This window comes from Scyliorhinus torazame, chromosome 1, assembly GCF_047496885.1.
Source record: "Scyliorhinus torazame isolate Kashiwa2021f chromosome 1, sScyTor2.1, whole genome shotgun sequence".
Classification (NCBI taxonomy): domain Eukaryota; kingdom Metazoa; phylum Chordata; class Chondrichthyes; order Carcharhiniformes; family Scyliorhinidae; genus Scyliorhinus; species Scyliorhinus torazame.
Genome location: NC_092707.1, coordinates 208,920,028 through 208,940,246, shown reverse-complemented (window position 1 = coordinate 208,940,246; position 20,219 = coordinate 208,920,028). Strand labels below are relative to the sequence as shown.

Here is a 20,219-nt window from a genome sequence, read left to right as displayed (position 1 = left end):
ATCGCTTACCCAGTCAGGGGGAGCGAAGGCGTTGCTGGGCTAATGGTGGAAATAGGAGGAGTGGACCTTTGGAGGTTCTTGTACCCGGGAGAGTGAGAGTATTCTTTCTTCTCCTCGGTTCATAAGGCCGATTCGCGGATAGATTTTTTTGTGGTCTTGAAGTCGCTGTTGGCCGGGGTCAAGGGGTCGGAATATTAGGCAATTGTGCCACACTGGTGGACATGGTGTTGGAGAAGGGAATAGTGCAGGGGCAGGAATGGAGATTGGATGTGGGGCTGTTGGGGACCAAGGGTTTTGTGATAAGATTGGAAAAGTGATTGAGGAATATGTGCGGTTTAATCGTACAGGGGAGGTCTCACAGGCGGTGGTATGGAAAGCTTTGTAGGCAGTGGTGAGGGGGGGGGGGGGGAAGGTAATATTGTTTAAGGCAAAGGTGGATAAGGAAGAGAGGGTGGAGCGGCAAAGATTAATATATGAGATGTTGGAAGTTGACAGGAGGTATGTAGAGGGTGTGATCCAACACTGTTGGAAAAGAAGAAGGAGTTGCAGGCGAGCTTTGACCGGCTGTCCACAAGGAAGGCAGTGCGCCAATTGAGGCGGGTGAGGGGAGCGGTCTACGAACATGGAGAAAAGCATGTTGGCAGGCCAACTTCAGAGGGAGACAGTGGCGAGGGAAACTGGTCAGGTTCGGGATTGGACAGGGAAGTTGGTGGTGGCTCCGGATGCAATTAATAGGGTTTTTGAGGTGTTCTATGAGAGGTTGTACAGGTGGGAACCACCAGGGGAGGATCGGTGAATGCAGGAATTCCTGGATGGTTTGGAATATCCGAGGTTGGGGCAGGAGGATAGAACCACATTGGAGGGGGTGATAGGGGAACAGGAAATAAAGGACACGATTGGGAAGATGCAGTCAGGAAAGGTAGCAGGGCCGGATGGGTTTCCTGTGGAGTACAAAAAAAATTTAGGGATCAATTGGCGCCGCTGATGGTGGGGATGTTTGAGGAGGCGATAGGGGAGGGGGTGTTGCCACAGACTTTGAGGCAGGCATCAATATCCTTGTTGCTCAAGAACGTGGGAGCCATTCACCCATCTGTTCCGGGACTTGGTTGTAGCCAACGAACGAGCTGAAGAATAATCAAATAGCCAGAGCCAGGGGAAAGTAGCCAAGGCATGAGAAAGAGGGAAAGACCCAGGGGGGGAGCAGTGCAGGGGGATAGCAACCTCAAGAGAACGTCCTAGCACCTCAGTCAACCCTCCAGTAACTGTTTGGAGGATGTGCTGCCACTGCAACCGCAAATGGCGCAACTAGTCCCGACCCAACAGGCTGGGCCCATGGCCGCGCACCACGATATGTGGGAAATGCCCCTCCTGGCGTCCATAAACAACAGGGGTCATCGTAGTTCCTGCAATGTCCAATGGTTCCCCCGTGTAGGTGGCCAACCTGGCCTGTGTGTCGGTTACTGTAAGGGTCTGTATACCCTGCTTGATGCGGTCGAATGTCCTCTGGGCGATCACGGAGACCGCTGCGCCAGTGTCCAACACCATCTCAAGCAGGTGACCATTGACCCATACTGCCACCTTAATGGGGGCTGTCATGATATTCAGGTAAACATCATGGTGCAAACATACATACATACTGATGGACAGATCAACGGACCAATCAACACACACACACAACACCACAGCCAATCACAGGCAAGAGCATACACACTACAAAAAAGGGAACACGACACTTCCCGCGGATTCCAGCAGGAGACAGCTCAGGGCATAGAGCTCACAACAAGCCACTCAGACATCCACCATGTGCTGAGTGCCACTCCAAGATAGTGTTAGGAATAGGTCCACAGATTCAAGGGTCATGATCGAACCTCAGTAACCAGTTTACCACTGTAAATATATGTTAGTAATAAAACTGAGTTGTACCATTCGCAGCCGTGTTGGTTCGTCTGTGTAGCAGAGCACCCAACACATCATAGTACCAGGATTGGAACCCGGTGACTGTGGGACCTACCTACGAATCCTCAGGAATCTGCCATCCTGCGCCATGGACACCGTCAGCACGTCGCAGCCGCTACAAGTCGATGGAAACCTCGGCGTCAATTGGAAGCTGTTCAAACAGCCCTTCCAGCTCTTCCTGGAAGCCAACGAAAAGGAGAGCGCTTCGGACACCAGAAAAATCGCCCTCCTCTCCACGGCAGGTCAACACGCCATCCATGTCGACAACTCCCTGGTGTTCGCGGAAGGTGAGGACAATACCAAGTACAAAACTGTCCTTCTAAAACTCGACCAACACTTCAGCGTCGAGATAAACAAGAGTTTCGAGAGGTATCTCTTCCAGCAGCGCCTGCAAGGTAAAGATGAGCCCTTTCAATCCTTCCTTACATACCTCCGTATCCTCAGCAGTCCTGCGGTTACGACACCACCTCCAATTCAATGATTCGGGACCAGATTGTTTTTGGGGTCACCTCGGGCACCCTACGCCAGCAGCTCCTCAAAGTTAAAGGCCTCACCCTAGCCTCCGCAATCGAAGCCTGTGTCCTGCATGAAAACGCGACCAGCCGCTACTCCCAATTTCAAGCGGCTGAATCGGCGCGGCAGATGTCCTACGCGGCCGGATCGGCGAGGCAGGCGTCCTACGAGGCCGAACGGGTCCAGGCGATCGAGTTCCTCCCGGCCCACGGCCCGGACGAGGGCGGCCATTTCGCAAGCTTTCTGAGGCCTCCCGCGTTCGTGCGCGCCAAAAAGACGTCGACACAGAGGGAAGTGATGGGCAGGCGCGCTCGACGCAAGACCGAACTGCGCATGCGCGGTGGCGCAACGAACGCCATGACGTGACGACGTGCGGCAACTGCAGAGCCGCACATTTAAAGCGGCAATGTCTGGCAAGAAACCAACAATGCCTCCGCTGTGGCAAGATGGGCCACTATGCTGCCTGCTGTCGAGCAGCTCAACCTGTCAATGTTCCCCAATTCCGACAACCTCGCAGGGACGTGCGGACCATTCAGCCTCCTTACTACGAGTCGTGCCCAGACGATATCCAAACCAGTGACACAGACGACCGGGACGCCTTCCATGTTGCGGTCATTGATGTGAACCGGATGTCTCCAGCCAGGACCCACCAGCCGTGAACACTGTCAATCCGGGTGATGAATGGTGTGCCACCCTAACGGTCAACCGATCACCGATAACATTCCGTCTGGACACTGGCACCTCCGCCAACCTCATAGCATGGTCAGCCTTCTACGCCATGAAGGTCAGAACACCAATTTGGCCATCCTGTTGCAAGATGGTCGACTACAATGGAAGCGTTATCCCGGCTATGGGATCCTGCCAGCTCCAGGTGACACACAACACACACACGGCCACACTCTCATTCGAAATAGTCGGATCATCAAAGGACTCCCTGCTAGGCGCACAGGCATGCAAGGTTCTCCACCTCGTGCAGCAGGTCCATGCTCTGTCTCCAGAAGGCACATCTGACTTCCCGGATGCAGAATTTAGGGCACAGCTTCAATCGCTCCTCACCCACAACCAGGAGGCATTCGAGGGCATGGGCACACTGCCCTCCACCTACAGAATACGGCTCAAACCGGACGCCACCCCGGTCATTCACGCACCTCGCAGGGTCCCAGCGCCACTCAAAGACCGCCTCAAGCATCAGCTGCAGGATCTCCAGGACCAAGGGGTGCTATCCCGGGTCACGGAGCCCACGCCATGGGTCAGCTCCATGGTGTGTGTTAAGAAGCGCTCCGGCGAGCTCCGGATCTGCATTGATCCAAAAGATCTCAACAACAACATAATGAGGGAACACTACCCCATACCCAAACGGGAAGAGATCACGAGCGAAATGGCCCGGGCTAAAACCTTTACAAAACTGGATGCCTCGAAGGGTTTTTGGCAGATCCAATTGGATCAGTCCAGCCAAAAGCTGTGCACCTTCAACACCTCTTTCGGCAGGTTTTGCTATAACAGAATGCCATTGGGCATCATCTCGGCATCCGAGGTCTTTCACAGGATCATGGAACAGATGATGGAGGGCACCGAATGGGTGCGTGTCTACGTGCACGACGTCATCATCTGGTCCACCACACCACAGGAGCACATCAATCGTCTCCAGCGCGTCTTTGTGCGCATACGGGAAAACGGCCTGCGCCTCAACCGAGCCAAGTGTTCTCTCGGCCAAACCGAGCTAAAGTTTCTGGGGAACCACATATCCCGGTCAGGGGTCCGTCTGGATGCAGACAAGATGAGCGCCATTACAGCCATGCCGCAGCCGGCAGACAAGAAAGCAGTGCTACGCATCCTAGGCATGGTCAACTTCCTGGGGAAGTTCATTCCCAACCTTGCCTCCCACACGACAGCTCTGCGCCACCTAGTCAAGAAGTCCACGGAGTTCTAGTGGCTGCCCGCACACCAGAAGGAATGGGAGGAGCTCAAAATTAAGCTCACCACAGCCTCGGTATTGGCGTTTTTCGACACATCTCGTGACACTAAAATTTCGACTGATGCCAGCCAGTCCGGCATTGGGGCGGTACTCCTACAGCGGGATGACACTGCGTCATGGGCCCCGGTCGCCTATGCCTCGCGGGCCATGACCCCACAGAACAGCGCTACGCGCAGATCGAAAAGGAGTGCCTGGGTTTGCTAACCGGAATACACAAGTTCCATGACTACGTGTATGGTCTCCCCCAGTTTACCGTTGAGACTGACCATTGCCCCCTGGTCAGCATCATACATAAGGACCCCTCGCATCCAGCGCATCCTACTCAAACTCAGGAGGTATGACTTCCAACTGGTCTACACCCCGGGAAAGGACCTTATCATTGCGGATGCCCTATCTAGAGCAGTGAGCACACCTGCCGATTCGGAGGGGTTCGTCTATCAGGTCGAAGCGCAGGTGGCCTTCACATCGGCAAATCTGCCAGCTGACGACTCCAGTCTGGCCCGTATTCACCGGGAGACTGCGGCTGACCCCCTTCTACAACAGGTGATGCGCCACATGATGGGAGGGTGGCTCAAAGGACAGTGCCCGCAGTTCTACAATGTCCGAGACGACTTGGCCGTCATTGATGGTGTCCTCCTGGCTGTCCACCTTGGTGTCCACCAAGCTGGACCGGATTGTGATTCCGCACAGCATGCACAAGCTGGTCCTCGACCAACTACACGAAGGCCATCTGGGGGTCGAGAAGTGCAGACGGAGGGCCCGAGAGGCGGTATACTGACCGGGCATCAGTGATGACATTGCCAATATGGTGCTCAACTGCCCCACCTGACAAAGGTTTCAGACGGCGCAACGTCCTGAGACGCTTCAGCCCCATGAGCTGGTGACGTCCCCCTGGGCGAAGGTGGGTGTCCACCTTTTTCACGCGCTCGGCAGGGACTATGGAATCGTCATTGATTACTTTTCAAACTATCCAGAGGTCATACGCCTGCACGATTTGACATCGTCCGTTGTCATAAGGGCCTGCAAAGACACCTTCGCTCGCCACGGCATTCCGATTACTGTCATGTCGGACGATGGGCCCTGTTTTGCCAGCCAGGAATGGTCGTCCTTTGCTGCTTCGTATGGCTTCACACAGGTGACGTCCAGCCCTCTGCATCCCCAGTCCAATGGAAAGGCGGAGAAGGGCGTTCACATCATCAAGGCTGCTGCTGCCGGATCGGATTTCTGCCTAGCCCTGCTGGCCCCACTAGCCACTGGTCTCTCATCAGCCCAACTGTTGATGGGTCGCGCCCTCAGGACCACTGTGCCATCCATTCTGGTACGCACAACCAACCATGCTCCGGTACTACACAGAATGCAACAACAGCGCGTTCGCCAGAAGATGGCATATGACACAAGGGCAACTAATCTTCCCGCCCTGGCGCCTGGAGACGCCATTCGCATCCACCTACCAGAAGGTGGCTGGTCAGCCGAAGTTCTCCGACGCGTGGCTCCCCGCTCGTTCCTGGTTTGCATGCCTGATGGATCCATTCGCAGGCGTAATCGCCGGGCTCTTCGCCTACTTCCACGCTCGCTACGGGAACTTACACCGGTACCACGCCCTCCTGTTGTTCCTGATGTCGACTTCGTGGAGCATCCTGCCACCATGCCCGTTCCATCGTCGCCCGGGCCAGGCCCATTCCTCAGCCGGTGGATCCTGACCCACCCTTGAGGCGGTCAACCCGAATTCGTCGCCCACCTACTAGACTGGACTTATGAGCCTGTTTGTACATTGAACTCATAATACCACTGTGTTAATATGTTTCTGTTCTTCCTTGTCGTTACAGGAGTTCATTTTGTCGTTCAACATTTCCCCGTCCTTTGTTTACGGTACAACCTCGTTGCTATGTCACACCCGACATTGCCCCTTGTATATAGTTTAGCCCCATGTACATGCTGTAGATATTGCACACACACACATTCAGCTGCACTCAGTACACATCTCTATTTATAACCACATAGGCACATGGTCTTGTAAAAAAGGGGGATGTCATGATATTCAGGTAAACATCATGGTGCAAACATACATACATACTGATGGACAGATAAACGGACCAATCAACACACACACAACACTACAGCCAATCACAGGCAAGAGCATACACACTACAAAACAGGGAACACGACACTTCCCGAGGATTCCAGCAGGAGACAGCTCAGGGCACAGAGCTCACAGCAAGCCACTCAGGCATCCACCATGTGCTGAGTGCCACTCCAAGATAGTATTAGGATTAGGTCCACAGATTCAAGTGTCATGATCGAACCTCAGTAACCAGTTTACCACTGTAAATATATGTTAATAATAAAACTGAGTTGTACCATTCGCAATCGTGTTGGTTCGTCTGTGTAGCAGAGCACCCAACACATCAGGGGCCACACAGGGAGCTGCCACACAATGCAGCTGCAGGCAGCCGTCCTCCGTCTCCCATGTCCTCGGGAGTGGTCGCCTCAGGTTCATCCAAATGGTAGGTATGGCCCCTGGGCTGGCTCCAGTTTCGGTTGGAACGACGGCACCTCTGGCACCCCCAAGACCGGCGTCCGCGACGGGGTCGGCGCCTATAAGTCTGACATGGACATGGCTCCTCATCCATTGGTTCTGGAGAAGGATCCTTCGGGGAGGAATGACCGACGGCCACTGGCGTCGATCCAGACGTCGCCTCGCCCAAGGTACCGCAGGGGCGCGGGGGGATGTTTTCGGACGGAAGGGGTTGCGCCCCAAGGCATGCACCTCCATTCCCTGTAGCTCCTGCACTCCTCGTTCTGCGCTCTCTTGGGACAATGCTATTTGAATGGCCTGTTGAAAAGTCAATGTTGGCTCAGCTAACAACTTTCTCTGGGTGGCCGCATTGTTAATACCGCAAACCAAACGGTCGTGTAACATTTCTGACAAGGTCTCACCATAGTCACAGTACTCCGCAATCCTGTGTAGCCTGGATAGGAAGTCGGCAAGGGATTCTCCTGGGGTCCTCTCAGCGGTATTAAACCAGTAACGTTGGACTAGCGTGGACGGGTTAAAATGTTGCCCCACTAAGTTCACAAGTTCATCAAACATTTTGGTGTCCGGCGCAGCTGGGTACGTAAGGTTCCTAATCACCCCAAACCTATACGGGCCGCAGGCGGTGAGCAATATGACCACCTGGCGCTCATTTTTGTTGATGTTGTTTGCCCGGAAATAGTAACGCATCCGTTGTGCGTACTGGTTCCAGCTTTCCAGCGCAGCATCAAAAACATCCAAACGTCCGTACAGAGGCATGGTGTAATAGAAAACAACTTCCAACCTGTATCCAACAAAAATCCAGGGAGGTGGCTTCAGCAGTGTAGACAGCTATTCACTTTAACCCTCGTTGCCAGTTTTGTGAGGGCCACGAAGAATCCAGCACGAGTTTTAAGGATACAAAGAAATAACATTTATTTACAATAACATATGTGTGTGTGTGCGCGCGCGCGCGCGCGTGTGTGCGTGCGTGCGTGCGTGCGTGCGTGCGTGCGTGTGTGTGTGTGTGTGTGTGTGTGTGTGTGTGTGTGTGCGTGCGTGTGTGTGTGTGTATATATATATATATACAGCAGCAGCAGCAACTTCCCTTGCTGCTCACTCCTCCCTGGTTGGTTCCAAACTGGCCAGCTTTATTTATGCAGGGAGTCTGCTCATGATTTCTCCGCCCCCCTCATTGGGGAAGCTCATACTCCCACAGGATTGTGGGATTGTCATTAGTCACCAGCCAATGGTAAGCAGGCAGGTTATAACAGGTGGGAAGAACACAGAGAGCCAATTTAAAATAAAGGGTATAATTCCAAAGATGGTGCAGGAGCAGGGGGTCATGTCTGTGTGTGTGCATTCATCAATGACGGTGGCAGGACAGGTTGAGAGTGTGGTTAATAAAGCAGGCAGCTTCCGGGCTTTATTAGAGCATAACAGAAAGGAAGTCATGTCAAACCTTTTTGATTTACATTTGCAGTTGTCCAGTCGGCTGGGCCCTTTCCAGAATTTTGGGAGATGAACGGTAATGCATCCACTTTCTATACAGCCAGACTCAGATATTTTAGACTGTGTTCATTTTCTCTTCGAATAAATTTCACAGATTAAGTATGTAGAATCAGATGATCTACAGATTTGGTGGATACAGGAGCTTGGATTGGAGGATTAAAGCACTATGGTCACAGACTTACTGTGATCCCTGTATAAATTAAAGTCTCTCTGGCAGTTCGCCCCTTTAACTGGTTGAAATAGGATATTGACATTCTCCCACCAATTGAACTCACCCTGCTGCATTGGCGTGCCACCTTACCAACCAACCACAGGGCAGTTCAGGGGTCACAAGACCCTGACTTCAATTCATGTTGTAATAAATAATTAGGATATTCAGTCTGGTATGAGTTTTGTGAAGGGACCCTTCTGACATCACTGTTTGCGCAGGATCACAATATCTCATTCAGCCACAATTGGAACATAGGTGTACGCCATTCAGCCCATCGAGTCTGCTTCACCATTCAATATGATCATGGCTGATCGGACAATTTAATGCCTTTTCCACACACAGTTCCCATAACCCTTTACGTTGTTAATCAGAAATATATCAATCTCTACCTTAAACATACTCACTGACTGAGCTTACACAGCCCTCTGGGTAGTGAATTCCAAATATTCGCAATCCTCTGTGTAAATAGATTTCTCCTTATCTCGGTCCTTAGTGACATCACCCTTTTTCTGAAGTTGTGCCCTCTTGTTCTGGATTCCCAAACCAAGAGAAACATCTCACCTGCATCTACCCTGACTATTCTTCTAAGTATTTTGTAGATTTCAATTAGATTACCTCTCATTCTTTTAAATTCCATAGAATATAGGCCCACTTTGACCAATCTCTCTTCAAAAGACAGTCCCGCCATCCCCAGAACAAGTCTGGTGTACCTTTGTTGTACTCCGTCTTTAGCAATAATGTATTTTCTTTCTGAGGTAAGGGGGCCACAACTGCACACAGTACTCCAGGTACAGTATAACCAATATTCCACACAATTGAAGCAAGATTTCACTGCTGTACTCAAGTCCTCTTGCGAGAAACGCGGTGATTCCATTAGGTTTCTTAATAGCTTGCTGCACCTGCATGTTAGCCTTCAGTGTCTTATGGTCAAGGACACCCAGGTCGCTTTATACATCTACGCTTCCTAATTTCTCACCAAGTACTGATCGTTTTGGTACCACTAGACACAGCCTGCTAACGCGTGAATGGCCCATTTATTCCTTATCTCTGGTTTTGCCTTGGGGTAAACCACTGTTAGTATATTATATGTATTGTGATAAACTGTTACTGTATTACATGTATTGTGGTAAACCACTGCCTGCTGGCTCCGCCTCCCCTCGGGCTCGGTATAAAGGTGGCCGATCTCCGGCCCTGCCCCAGTTCGGGATCAGAGGCCAGGATGTTTTCTGTTTAGCTTATTAAAGCCTCAGTTTTGTTCACTACTCGTCTTGTGTTGATTGATGGCACATCATGCCTGTTATCCAATGTGCCTTCAGTTTACTAATCAATCTCCTGTAGGGGGGATTTATGAAAAGCCTTCTGAAAACCTACATAGATTGCATCCATCGACACTCCTTTGTCAATTTTGTTGGTAACATTTTCAAAAAACTCCAACCTGTTCATCTAACATGATTTCCCATTCGTAAATCCATGCTGACTACACCCAATCAGATTATGATTGTCAAAGTCTCCATTTATCACATCATTTATAATAGATTCCAGTATTTTCCCTACTACTGATGTAAGGCTAACAGGTGTGTAGTTCCCTGCTAACTCTCTCCCACCCTTCTTAAATAGTGGGGTGATATTTGCTACCTTCCAATCTTCAAAAATTGTTCCACAATCAAAACAATTTTGGCAGATGATCACCATTGCATCCACTATCTCTATAGCAATCTCTGAAAATTGGAGACATATGTTCATTCTATCTCACCTTTAATAGCTTATTTGTCCTTGCCAAGAGTTGCTGTTACAGTTGCTGTGGGATAGCTGTGACAATTTGCCCATTCATGTCTGAGGCAAAGTGCAATCAGGATTTCATGGATTTAATGCGACCAAGTAGCAGTCATTTGTGAATCTCCCCTTTCTTTCTGATGGGCATCTCAGCTACCAATCTGCAGTGAGCAATAAAGATGGTGGCCAGCAGGATGGTTTGGGGTGGTATCATGGGAAGAAAGGGTCTCAGGTCAGGGGGTGGAGAGTGTAGTTGTAAATGAGGGGCAGTGTAGCCAGGGAGTGGGGACTAGAGTCGAGGGGTGGAGGAAGATCAGTCAGGTGGGTTGGTGGGTGTACTTCGGGGGTCTCCTGGGGGCCCAATATGTTCTGTGGGCGATCGGGGTGAGTAGTTGAGTGTGATGAGAGCTGTTGGGATGTGGGGCTGTAGTGGGAGGGTCCTGTGACCTGTGAGGCGAAAGATGGCTGGGAGGAGACTTTGGAGGGGATCAGGGTGGGTCAGTGCTAAAATTATCCAGAGGTTAGAAGTAGTTTTAATTCTTCTAATTTTCCTGGTAACTACAAACTATCCGAAGTTTGCAATTTAAATCATATTGAAGGGTGGTTCCTAGTGCAGGGCAATGGGTCTAAACGTCTGCAGAGTGGTAATCAGAGTCAGATTTGCCACTTTCTTCTCCTGAATATTTTTTGATCCCATCTCAACCGACCTTCAGGCCAGGCAAGATCTGTGCAGGGTAACACATTCTTGAGGCCTGCAGGCAAATGTCAGGAGGCCACATCCCCTTTTATTGTGGCACTAGCTTCAGTAAACCAGGTAAGGTAACGGATTGGTCAGGTGAGGGCATGGGGAGTCCCATCGAAAGTGGAGAGGGGGAGGGGCAGTAGAGGTGGTGTTTGTGTCCCGATGGAGTCAGGAAGTGGAGGAGTCCCCCAGTGGTTCAGGGGTATCAGGTGAGTCCTGGGGAGTTTAGGGAGGGTGTGCGTTAGTTCCAAGGTGGGGACAGGGGATTTGGTGTGGGTGTGTACAATAGTTACAAGAAACTATAAGTGGGTTTAATTCTTCGAACTTTCTCTGGGTAACTATTGACATAAGGCAGTTAGAACCATTGCAATTTAAATTGCATTTTCAGATGGTTTCCAGAGCAGGGCAATTGGCCATCAAAGGTTTGCAGTTCCCAGGTAGTTGTTGTCCAATCCTTACCTGGGTACATTTGGACATTTGGGGTCGAAGAGAGGTCATGCCAGGGGCGGGGACGGGGTTCCCAGCATATCTTTGGAGTTCCCACTAGCCCTGGTGCTAATAAATGTCTGAAACAGGTGGCTGTCCAGTGTAATCAACAGGCTTACATGGGGTTTATAAATGCATCAATCGTTTTAAATATGTGAATTAAAGAATAATAATTAATTGAGGTAAATATGTGATACACACAGAATAATCTCAGGTTAGTGCAGTTTTAACTCAGGCTTGGGGTTTTCTTTTTGTACCAGCAGTAGGTATCATTATGAATACGAACTACTCGTGCACAATTTGGGATTAATTATTGCAATCTCAATTATGCATGGTTATGGAGAAGTAATCTCAAATTTGTTAAATTAAAATCATGAGGGAGGTTTTTTACTGGAGCGCACTCAAGAGCGCCCAAGTGGAGAATCTCCCCTCATGTATTGATGTATTGTGATAGTTTATTAGATTACATTTTCCTTTGTATGTGGCATTTGATTGCAGTCTTGGGCCAATTAGTGCAACATTAGAAACTAGACGAGCAAATTTTATTATATGCAGGATATTTATAGCAAGAAGACTTTTATTCCATTCAGCTGGGCTAAATATGGACCAAAATCCACAATTTACAGCGCACAAGTCTGGAGTACGATGGGATGCCTGGTTGAGTGCACTTCCAGCAACAAACAAAAAGTTTGACACCATCCAGGCCAAAACGGCCCACTTGATTGGCACATAATCTACCACCATAACTATTTACTCCCTCCACCACCAACGCACAGCGGCAGCAGTCTGCACTATTTACAAAATTCAATGCAGTAACTCACCAAGGCTTCATCGACAGCACCTTTGTAGCCATCTGGGATGGCCACTTCCCGATTACAAAATGGACACTTTGCAAAGATTGTAGGGAAAATGGACAATACTGAGAAAACAAGCAGGTTCAGGGTTAGTCTGCATATTGGAGCCGCAGCTCCCAGACAAGACCAAAACTGCAAACCCATTAGCATACTAATGGCCCATCTCCGGGAACAAAAGAGTAACATTTGAGTAACCGATACTAAGGCAGACACCCCGGCGCCAGAGGAGACCCGAACAAAGCAGGCCAACGGCCACCTAGGATCCGCCCAGCCATCAGGGCACCCACCCCTTTATTGGATGAAATCGATAGGAACGATTGAGAAACGGCCCAATTGATTGGGGCCAAGTTCAAGGCCCGCCCAAAGGCGCGTGAAGCCCCTTTGGGTATAAGAAGGATCCCCCAAGAGAGAATCGTTCTCTTGGCTCCGGCTCTCACCGAGGAGAGACCTGCCCAAAAGCTGCACCAGAACAAGTAGGTCCAAGGTCAACGCATGCTACCAGACAGACGACCTTAGCTGTTTCCCGTACCAGTTCCACCCCAGCAGCTTCAGAACCGAACAACGGCCATTGTTCGTCTGACTGAGTGGGCGCCCGAAGCTAAGTATATGCTTTAGCAGTAGTGATAGTTTAGTCTGTAGTATTTGTGCATGAGTATATTTAACTGTGTGTGTAAATAAATAAGCATTTGACTTTGAACTAACTAACTGGTGTATCGAGTCTTTGATCAGTATTCGGTTTGAACCTTGTGGCGGTATCGAAAGATACCTGGCGACTCTAGAGCAAAGCGTAATTAGAATTAAGAAAGGCGTCCATATTCAGAGCCAAATAAAGAGAAACACAATTAGCAACATTTGCTGGCGACCTCTGACGGGACTCGATCTAGAAGTGGCCTAGTCACTCCGAGAGAACCCAAATTTGAATTAGAATCCAATTGGAAATAGACAAAACCACAAGTGCAAGAACGATACTGATCAAACCTCCGAGATTCGGAAGTGTGTTAATGCATGCGTACTAACAGGCATATAAGGTAAACCTGAGAGATTTATTGTGTAAAAGTGTCAGAAGTTTTGTAGGCCGGAAAATAGCGTAAGCTGTACCCGTGTTTACATCACCACTTTATCACCCCCCGTTCCAAATTCAGTAGAGAACCCAGAGAGAGAAAATGGCAATGAAGGCAATGGAACGCCTTATGAACCCCCAAGAATTTGAGGTCGCAGCGACCAGTAGAGTAGGACAGTGTCCCATAAGGGAAGAGGAAATCAGAAAGTACCTCAAAGGGAAAGGAAGGCCCCTTTGGAGCAAATTCTGCGCCAATGACGAAACAGGTTCTGGGAGTATAGGACATACTTGGTGGGAGAACCTGTCAGAGATCTACAAGAAGAGCTTTGGGAAAGCTCGCAAGCCAATGGCAATCGTGTCCTGCTTGGCACAATTGTGAGGCTCAGACGAGGTCGTTAGGACGCTCCGTAAAGAGATTGAGGAGAGAGACAGAAATAGTGAGGAAGATGTGAGCGAATTTAAGAAGGAGAATAAGGAATTAAGAGAACAGTTAGCAGCGAGGGACAGAGAGGTGGATGATGCCAGTCTTGTCTCGCCCATTTGAGTAGTTTTCAGACTCAGTACGATAAGGCCTACCAGGACACGCAACGCGCGGTCTTGGTAAGCCAAGAAACCGAGCAACAGGTAGAGCAATTGCAGAAGCAGTGCAATGATTTAAAAGCAGCCCTACGAGCGCTCCACACTTCCACGACAGAACAAAGGCAGAGCTCCGTAGATCACCCAAAGTGCCGGAAGCAAACTGCAGAATTGCAATCTCTGCTTTCTGTCCAGAATGGGTTTCAAATTACGTTTGGACCCCAGTTAGACCAGGGAAACGGCCCCGATTGGCAGGAGTTAAATGAAACTGCCCACAGATACGTACATGGGACATGTACACAAGAAAAACCCCAGAAGAGAACACACCCCCATGAACCCTGTAACCACACACTGCAGGGCATAGCAGAAGGAAACGCAGATTTCCTATATACAACCCCGTTAACCGTGACCCAATTACGGGACGCGTGTGGAAAAATTACACCGTTCCTTCCCACATCAGACCCCCACCAGTTTTTCGCTAGAGTTAAACAGCAGGCTACCATGTACGGCCTGGATGAAAAGGAGCAAGTGAAGCTCACAGTTTTAAGCCTCGACCCTTCAGTCGCGGCAGCCCTTCCCAACCCACAGAATGTAGGAGGAGGCACACTCTCAGAAATGCACACAGCGATCCTGGATGCGATCGGTTATAACAGAGGAGACCCCGTAGAAGGTCTAGACAAGTGTAGGCAAAAGAAAACAGAGCACCCCACAGCGTTTGCTGGACGCTTGTGGATACACTTCACAGCAGTATTTGGAGAGTTAGCCTGCGCCCATTTGTCTGCTGATAATATGGCCAAATGGACTCGAATCCTAGTCTCTCATGCGACAAAGGCAGGACAGAGAGCTTGCGCAAATTACAACCCCTCAGGCGAGGACTTCAACGAGAAATGGGTTTTGAAAAGATTGTCCCGCACTTGGGAACAATCCTTCAAAGGCAAAACCGCATTTGCAAAACCAGAGGAAGAGCAGGCAGACATGAATCCAGTTAGGACGCACCAGAACTCCACATGGGTAAATGAGGGCAGGAACAGCCCACCGCAACCCAAATCTCAGGAGTGTTATAATTGCGGACAATTAGGACATTACGCACAAGAATGTCAAGCCCCCCTGAAACAGCAACGGAATCAGCCCACAAATGCCACCCGAACCAGCAATGACACCAACAGCCCCAACTCCTCACCCAGGGAACCATACCCAAGGGAGCAATACCCCAGAGAGCCTGCTCCACCTTACATGCCCCAGGGGTCATGTTACAACTGTGGGCCGTCAGGATACTTCGCCCGAGATTGCAGGAGACCCCCACCACCAGCTAGACTAGCCCCCAGATACAAAAGAGAACACAACCCACAGCAGCTGCAAGGTCTCAGCTGCCCCGTGCAAACTGTGAGCGCTTACCCGCCACTTCAAATGGCAGGGATATCTCAGCAATGCCACTTCATTTTTGTATCGCTCCTCCTTCCTCTCTTCTTCGGTCACGCTACACTGACTCTAAATGCTAGTTACATCCCAAGCCAAATGTGATTTACAGTATCCTACTCTCTGGTGGAACCTGCACCATATTTGTTGTATGTTTGTTCGTCTAATGTACATGTTAAATGTGGTTTGTGAATTTTAAAGTTTTCATGGCCCCACGCCACTACCCTTTTGACGCCCAATGGCTGTTAATGGAACAAGTTTGTCAACAGACAACTGTTCAGAGGAACTAGTTTGTCGGCAGACACCACTTATAGCTACTCTTCTGATTCGATCACGAGAGGCAGCCCCCCACGACGACCACATTCTTGCTGGTCGCTCAGGCAGTGGAGAAACGGCACTGATCCCCGCCCTGCCTGAGGACCTCCCTCTGGTCAGCTACGCTTGGGTAGAGCACAAACGGCACTGATCACCGTCCTACCCGGGGATTCCACACATTTCTTACCCGCCACGGCCCATACGCACCCCATTTTGGCACTTTCAGTTCGAAATTCTTTTGTTTGTTTCTGGCGACCTTTAGGTTGCTTCCGTATGCTATTTACATCCTCAAACACTAGGATGGTAGGTCGCACAGGCTGCGAGATGGCTCGCACTGTGTCAGTATTTTCTCGGATGTTTTGTCTAAATATTCGGGTTTTTTTTTAAATGAGGGAGTCACAGATGGTGACCAATTATAATGGGTAATTGGCAATAAAGGACAGACAGACAGACATACGAGATCTTAAGCAAGATAATAACAGATATTATGCTTGTGTCCACAGAATTCCGGAACCTCCGCAACCCCAGAGGAAGAAAAGAAGAAGACCAACAAAAGGAAAGATGAAGACAACCTTCATGCTTTTCACCTGGATCTTAGCGGGATCCCTTCAGTTGCGCGTGGATGCTACCCCCCTGACCCCTGCCACACAGGCCGTGAATGATACCCACTCCTGCCATACACTGTACCCTGAGATAGTTACCCCTGAGACAGTTACCGACACCCCAACCTGGTGTGACAAGTTTATAACCTGGTATTCACTAGCTTACATAGTAGAATCACTCTGAGTACTGGCGATACTCTGCAGTGTTGTGCCGACACTTATAAGACTCAGGAAATGGCGAAAGAGAGCATCCTGCTCCCGCACCCCGGTATACACGTTTAGGTCCCCTATTTTCGAACTTGACCAAACCCCCCAACCCTTTGAGTGAATTAAAGTGCATACGTTTTTTTCGTTGTGTGTGTTTTGTTCAATAAAGAAATGTCAACCTCTCTGCTTGACTGCCAAGCCAGAGAAACTTGTGTTGCTGCTATTTGTACAATTTAAAGTGTTGTAGATTATTTTTGATTGTTTGAGTGAGGGTAGTTTATTGAGGATAGTTAGAGGTTCCAGTTTTTTTAATTTTGTAATGCATGCCTGAATGTCATAGCGCCCCATAGAGTTTTATAATGATGTATGTATGTAAAATGATTTTAGGAAAAAATTGCGATTCATCGGATAGGGCAGTGTAGAGCCCGTGAAATGCTTATGGGTGCCCCGCTTGGTCAGAGAACGAAGACAACGCGGTAATGTGATCCTTCACGCTTCGCGTAGGGGATCACAAGGAGGGTGTGTAGCCATCTGGGATGGCCACTTCCCGATTACAAAATGGACACTTTGCAAAGATTGCAGGGAAAATGGACAATACTGAGAAAACAAGCAGGTTCAGGGTTAATCTGCATATTGGAGCCGCAGCTCCCAGACAAGACCAAAACTGAAAACCAATTAACATACTAATGGCCCATCTCCGGGAACAAAAGAGTAACATTTGAGTAACCGATACTAAGGCAGACACCCCGGCACGAGAGGAGACCAGAACAAAGCAGGCCAACGGCCACCTAGGACCCGCCCAGCCATCAGGGCACCCACCCCTTTATTGGATGAAATCGATAGGAACGATTGAGAAACGGCCCAATTGATTGGGGCCAAGTTCAAGGCCCGCAAAGTCCCTTTGGGTATAAGAAGGATCCCCCAAGAGAGAATTGTTCTCTTGGCTCCGGCTCTCACCGAGGAGAGACCTGCCTAAAAGCTGCACCAGAACAAGTAAGTCCAAGGTCAACGCACGCTACCAGACAGACGACCTTAGCTGTTATCCCGTACCAGTTCCACCCCAGCAGCCTCAGAACCGAACAACGGCCATTGTTCCTCTGACTGAGTCGGCGCCCGAAGCTAAGTATAGGCTTTAGCAGTAGTGATGGTTTAGTCTGTAGTATTTGTGCATGAGTATATTGAACTTTGTGTGTAAATCAATAAGCATTTGACTTTGAACTAACTAGCTGGTGTATCGAGTCTTTGATCAGTATTTGGTTTGAACCTTGTGGCGGTATCGAAAGATACCTGGCAACTCTAGAGCAAAACTTAATTAGAATTAAAGAAGGCGACCATATTGACCACCATATTCAGAGCCAAATAAAGAGAAACACAATTAGCAACACCTTTCAAACCCACGCCCTCTACCATCTAGAAGGTCAGAGGCAGCAGAGGATGGGAACACCACAACCTGCAAGTTCATCCTAACTTTGAAATATATTGCTGTTTCTTCACTGTTGCTGGGTCAAAAGTCTGGAATTGCACCCCCCTCCCCAACCCCCTACACCACTATGGATGTACCTACACCACATGGACCGCAGCAGTTCTAAATCTCGCTGCCACCTTCTCAAGGGAAATTAGGGATGGGCAATTTGGCCTATTCAGTGATGCTCTCAGCCCGTGAGAAAATTAATTTTAAAAATCCTCAGCTTAATTGTTTAAGTTCCTGCAACACCGAACACCCAATATTACTACAATTGAAGCTCTTGTTGATTTGAAGTGAATTGTACCTACCGATAGATGTAAATGTCTGTAGTCATGTGAGACACATCTGGCAAAACTCGGTGGTCCCCAAACTGCAATTCCACGTGAATTTAATAAACATTTACGGCTGGCTGAACCTAAACATGAAGGAAACACAAAACCAAAACGGTCAATATAGTCATGTGTTTTCTCTTGGCACTCCCTAGAGTCCTGCCAATCATTTCAGCGATCAGTGTACAAGATTTGCACCCAGTTCAAGTCATTAATTAAAATAATGAAGGAGCCAAATTTTTGTAATTTTGGTAACGCAGAGTTGCAATAGCAGTTGGAGTTTCAAGTTGTCAGATTTGTAGCCTTATTCTGTCAACTATTAAGGACAGCATAAAGTGGTTTCAACAAAAACAGGTGCTATTCTATTTTTTTAACATATATTTTATTACAAACATTATCAAATTCTTACATACAAAGGCATGCTATATCATTAAGTTTGTCATTTTTATTTTGACATAGTAACTGCAATAATCCTAAATCCCCTATCACCCCCTCAGCTTGACTATCCTCCCTCCTTTACCCCCGCACCAACCCTTCCACCCATCCCCTAATTACAGTAGCACAGTTGTTAGCACTGTTGCTTCACAGCACCAGGATCCCAGGTTCGATTCCCGGCTTGGGTCACTGTCTGTGTGGAGTCTGCACGTTCTCCCGTGTCTGCGTGGGTTTCCTCCGGGTGCTCTGGTTTCCTCCCACAAGTCCCGAAAGACGTGCTGTTAGGTAATTTGGACATTCTGAATTATCCCTCTGTGTACCCGAACAGGAACCGGAATGTAGCGACTAGGGTATTTTCACAGTGACTTCATTGCGGTGTTAATGTAAGCCTACTTGTGACAATAAAAAAGTTTATTATTATTAATTGCTGGCCACAAACAGGTCCTTAAAGAAAGTGATGAAGGGCATTCATCTGGAATAGAACCTTTCTTCTGACCCTCTTAGGGTATATTTCATCTTTTCCAATCGCAGGAATTCTACCAGATCACCTAACCATGCCGAGGCCCTGGGCAGCACCACCTCAGGGCCATCAAGGAGGCAAAGGCCAAGACGTCAGCCTTCACACCCGCAAGGCACTCTGGGAGACACCCCAATGACTGCCACGACAGACACGGCTCTAGCTTGACCCCAATGATCTCCGACATGATCTCAAAAAACCAGACCCAGAACTTAACTACAATGGGGCAGGACCATAACATGCGTGAGTGATTCGCAGGCCTCCCTGAACAATGCTCTCACCCGTCCTCCACCCTGGGAAGAACCCACTCAAAGGCGTCTCAGTTAAGTGCAGGCTATGTATTACTTTAAACTGTATCAGCCTCAACCTAGTGCAGGAGGAGGTAAAGTTCACCTATGCAAGATCTCACTCCACAGCCCTCCCTCTAGCCCTAGGCCCAGCTCTTCCTCCCATTTCCCCTTCACCTCTTCTAGTGATGGTTTCCCATCTCCAGAAAACATCCAAATATATCAGAGATCGTCCCTTGCCCCATCTCATCTCTTTGGAGCATCCTATTTATTAGTGTGGATCTAGGCAATAGGGGGACAAGGACAACTCTATGAATAAAGTTCCTCGCCTGCAAATACCTAAATGCACTCATCCACGGGAGTTGAAATTCCTCCTCCATCTCCTCTAGACCCATAAACCTACCTTCCCCAAACAAATCCCTAAACCTCTCAATCCCTTTTCTCCTCCAGATATTGCACATTGCATTCAGCCCTGC

At 49.1% G+C, this 20,219-nt stretch overlaps 1 protein-coding gene across 8 annotated transcripts in view; it reads right to left on the bottom strand.

Annotated features, from left to right (window-relative positions):
- The window catches only part of LOC140418616 (adhesion G protein-coupled receptor B2-like), a 1,340,408-nt gene that overhangs the window by 766,183 nt on the left and 554,006 nt on the right, over positions 1 to 20,219 (bottom strand). For all 8 annotated transcript variants that reach the window (XM_072502156.1, XM_072502149.1, XM_072502159.1 and 5 more), the window contains one exon: positions 18,484 to 18,590. In XM_072502156.1, the coding sequence (XP_072358257.1) occupies positions 18,484 to 18,590 (107 nt within the window). The remainder of the gene's footprint in view (positions 1 to 18,483; positions 18,591 to 20,219) is intronic.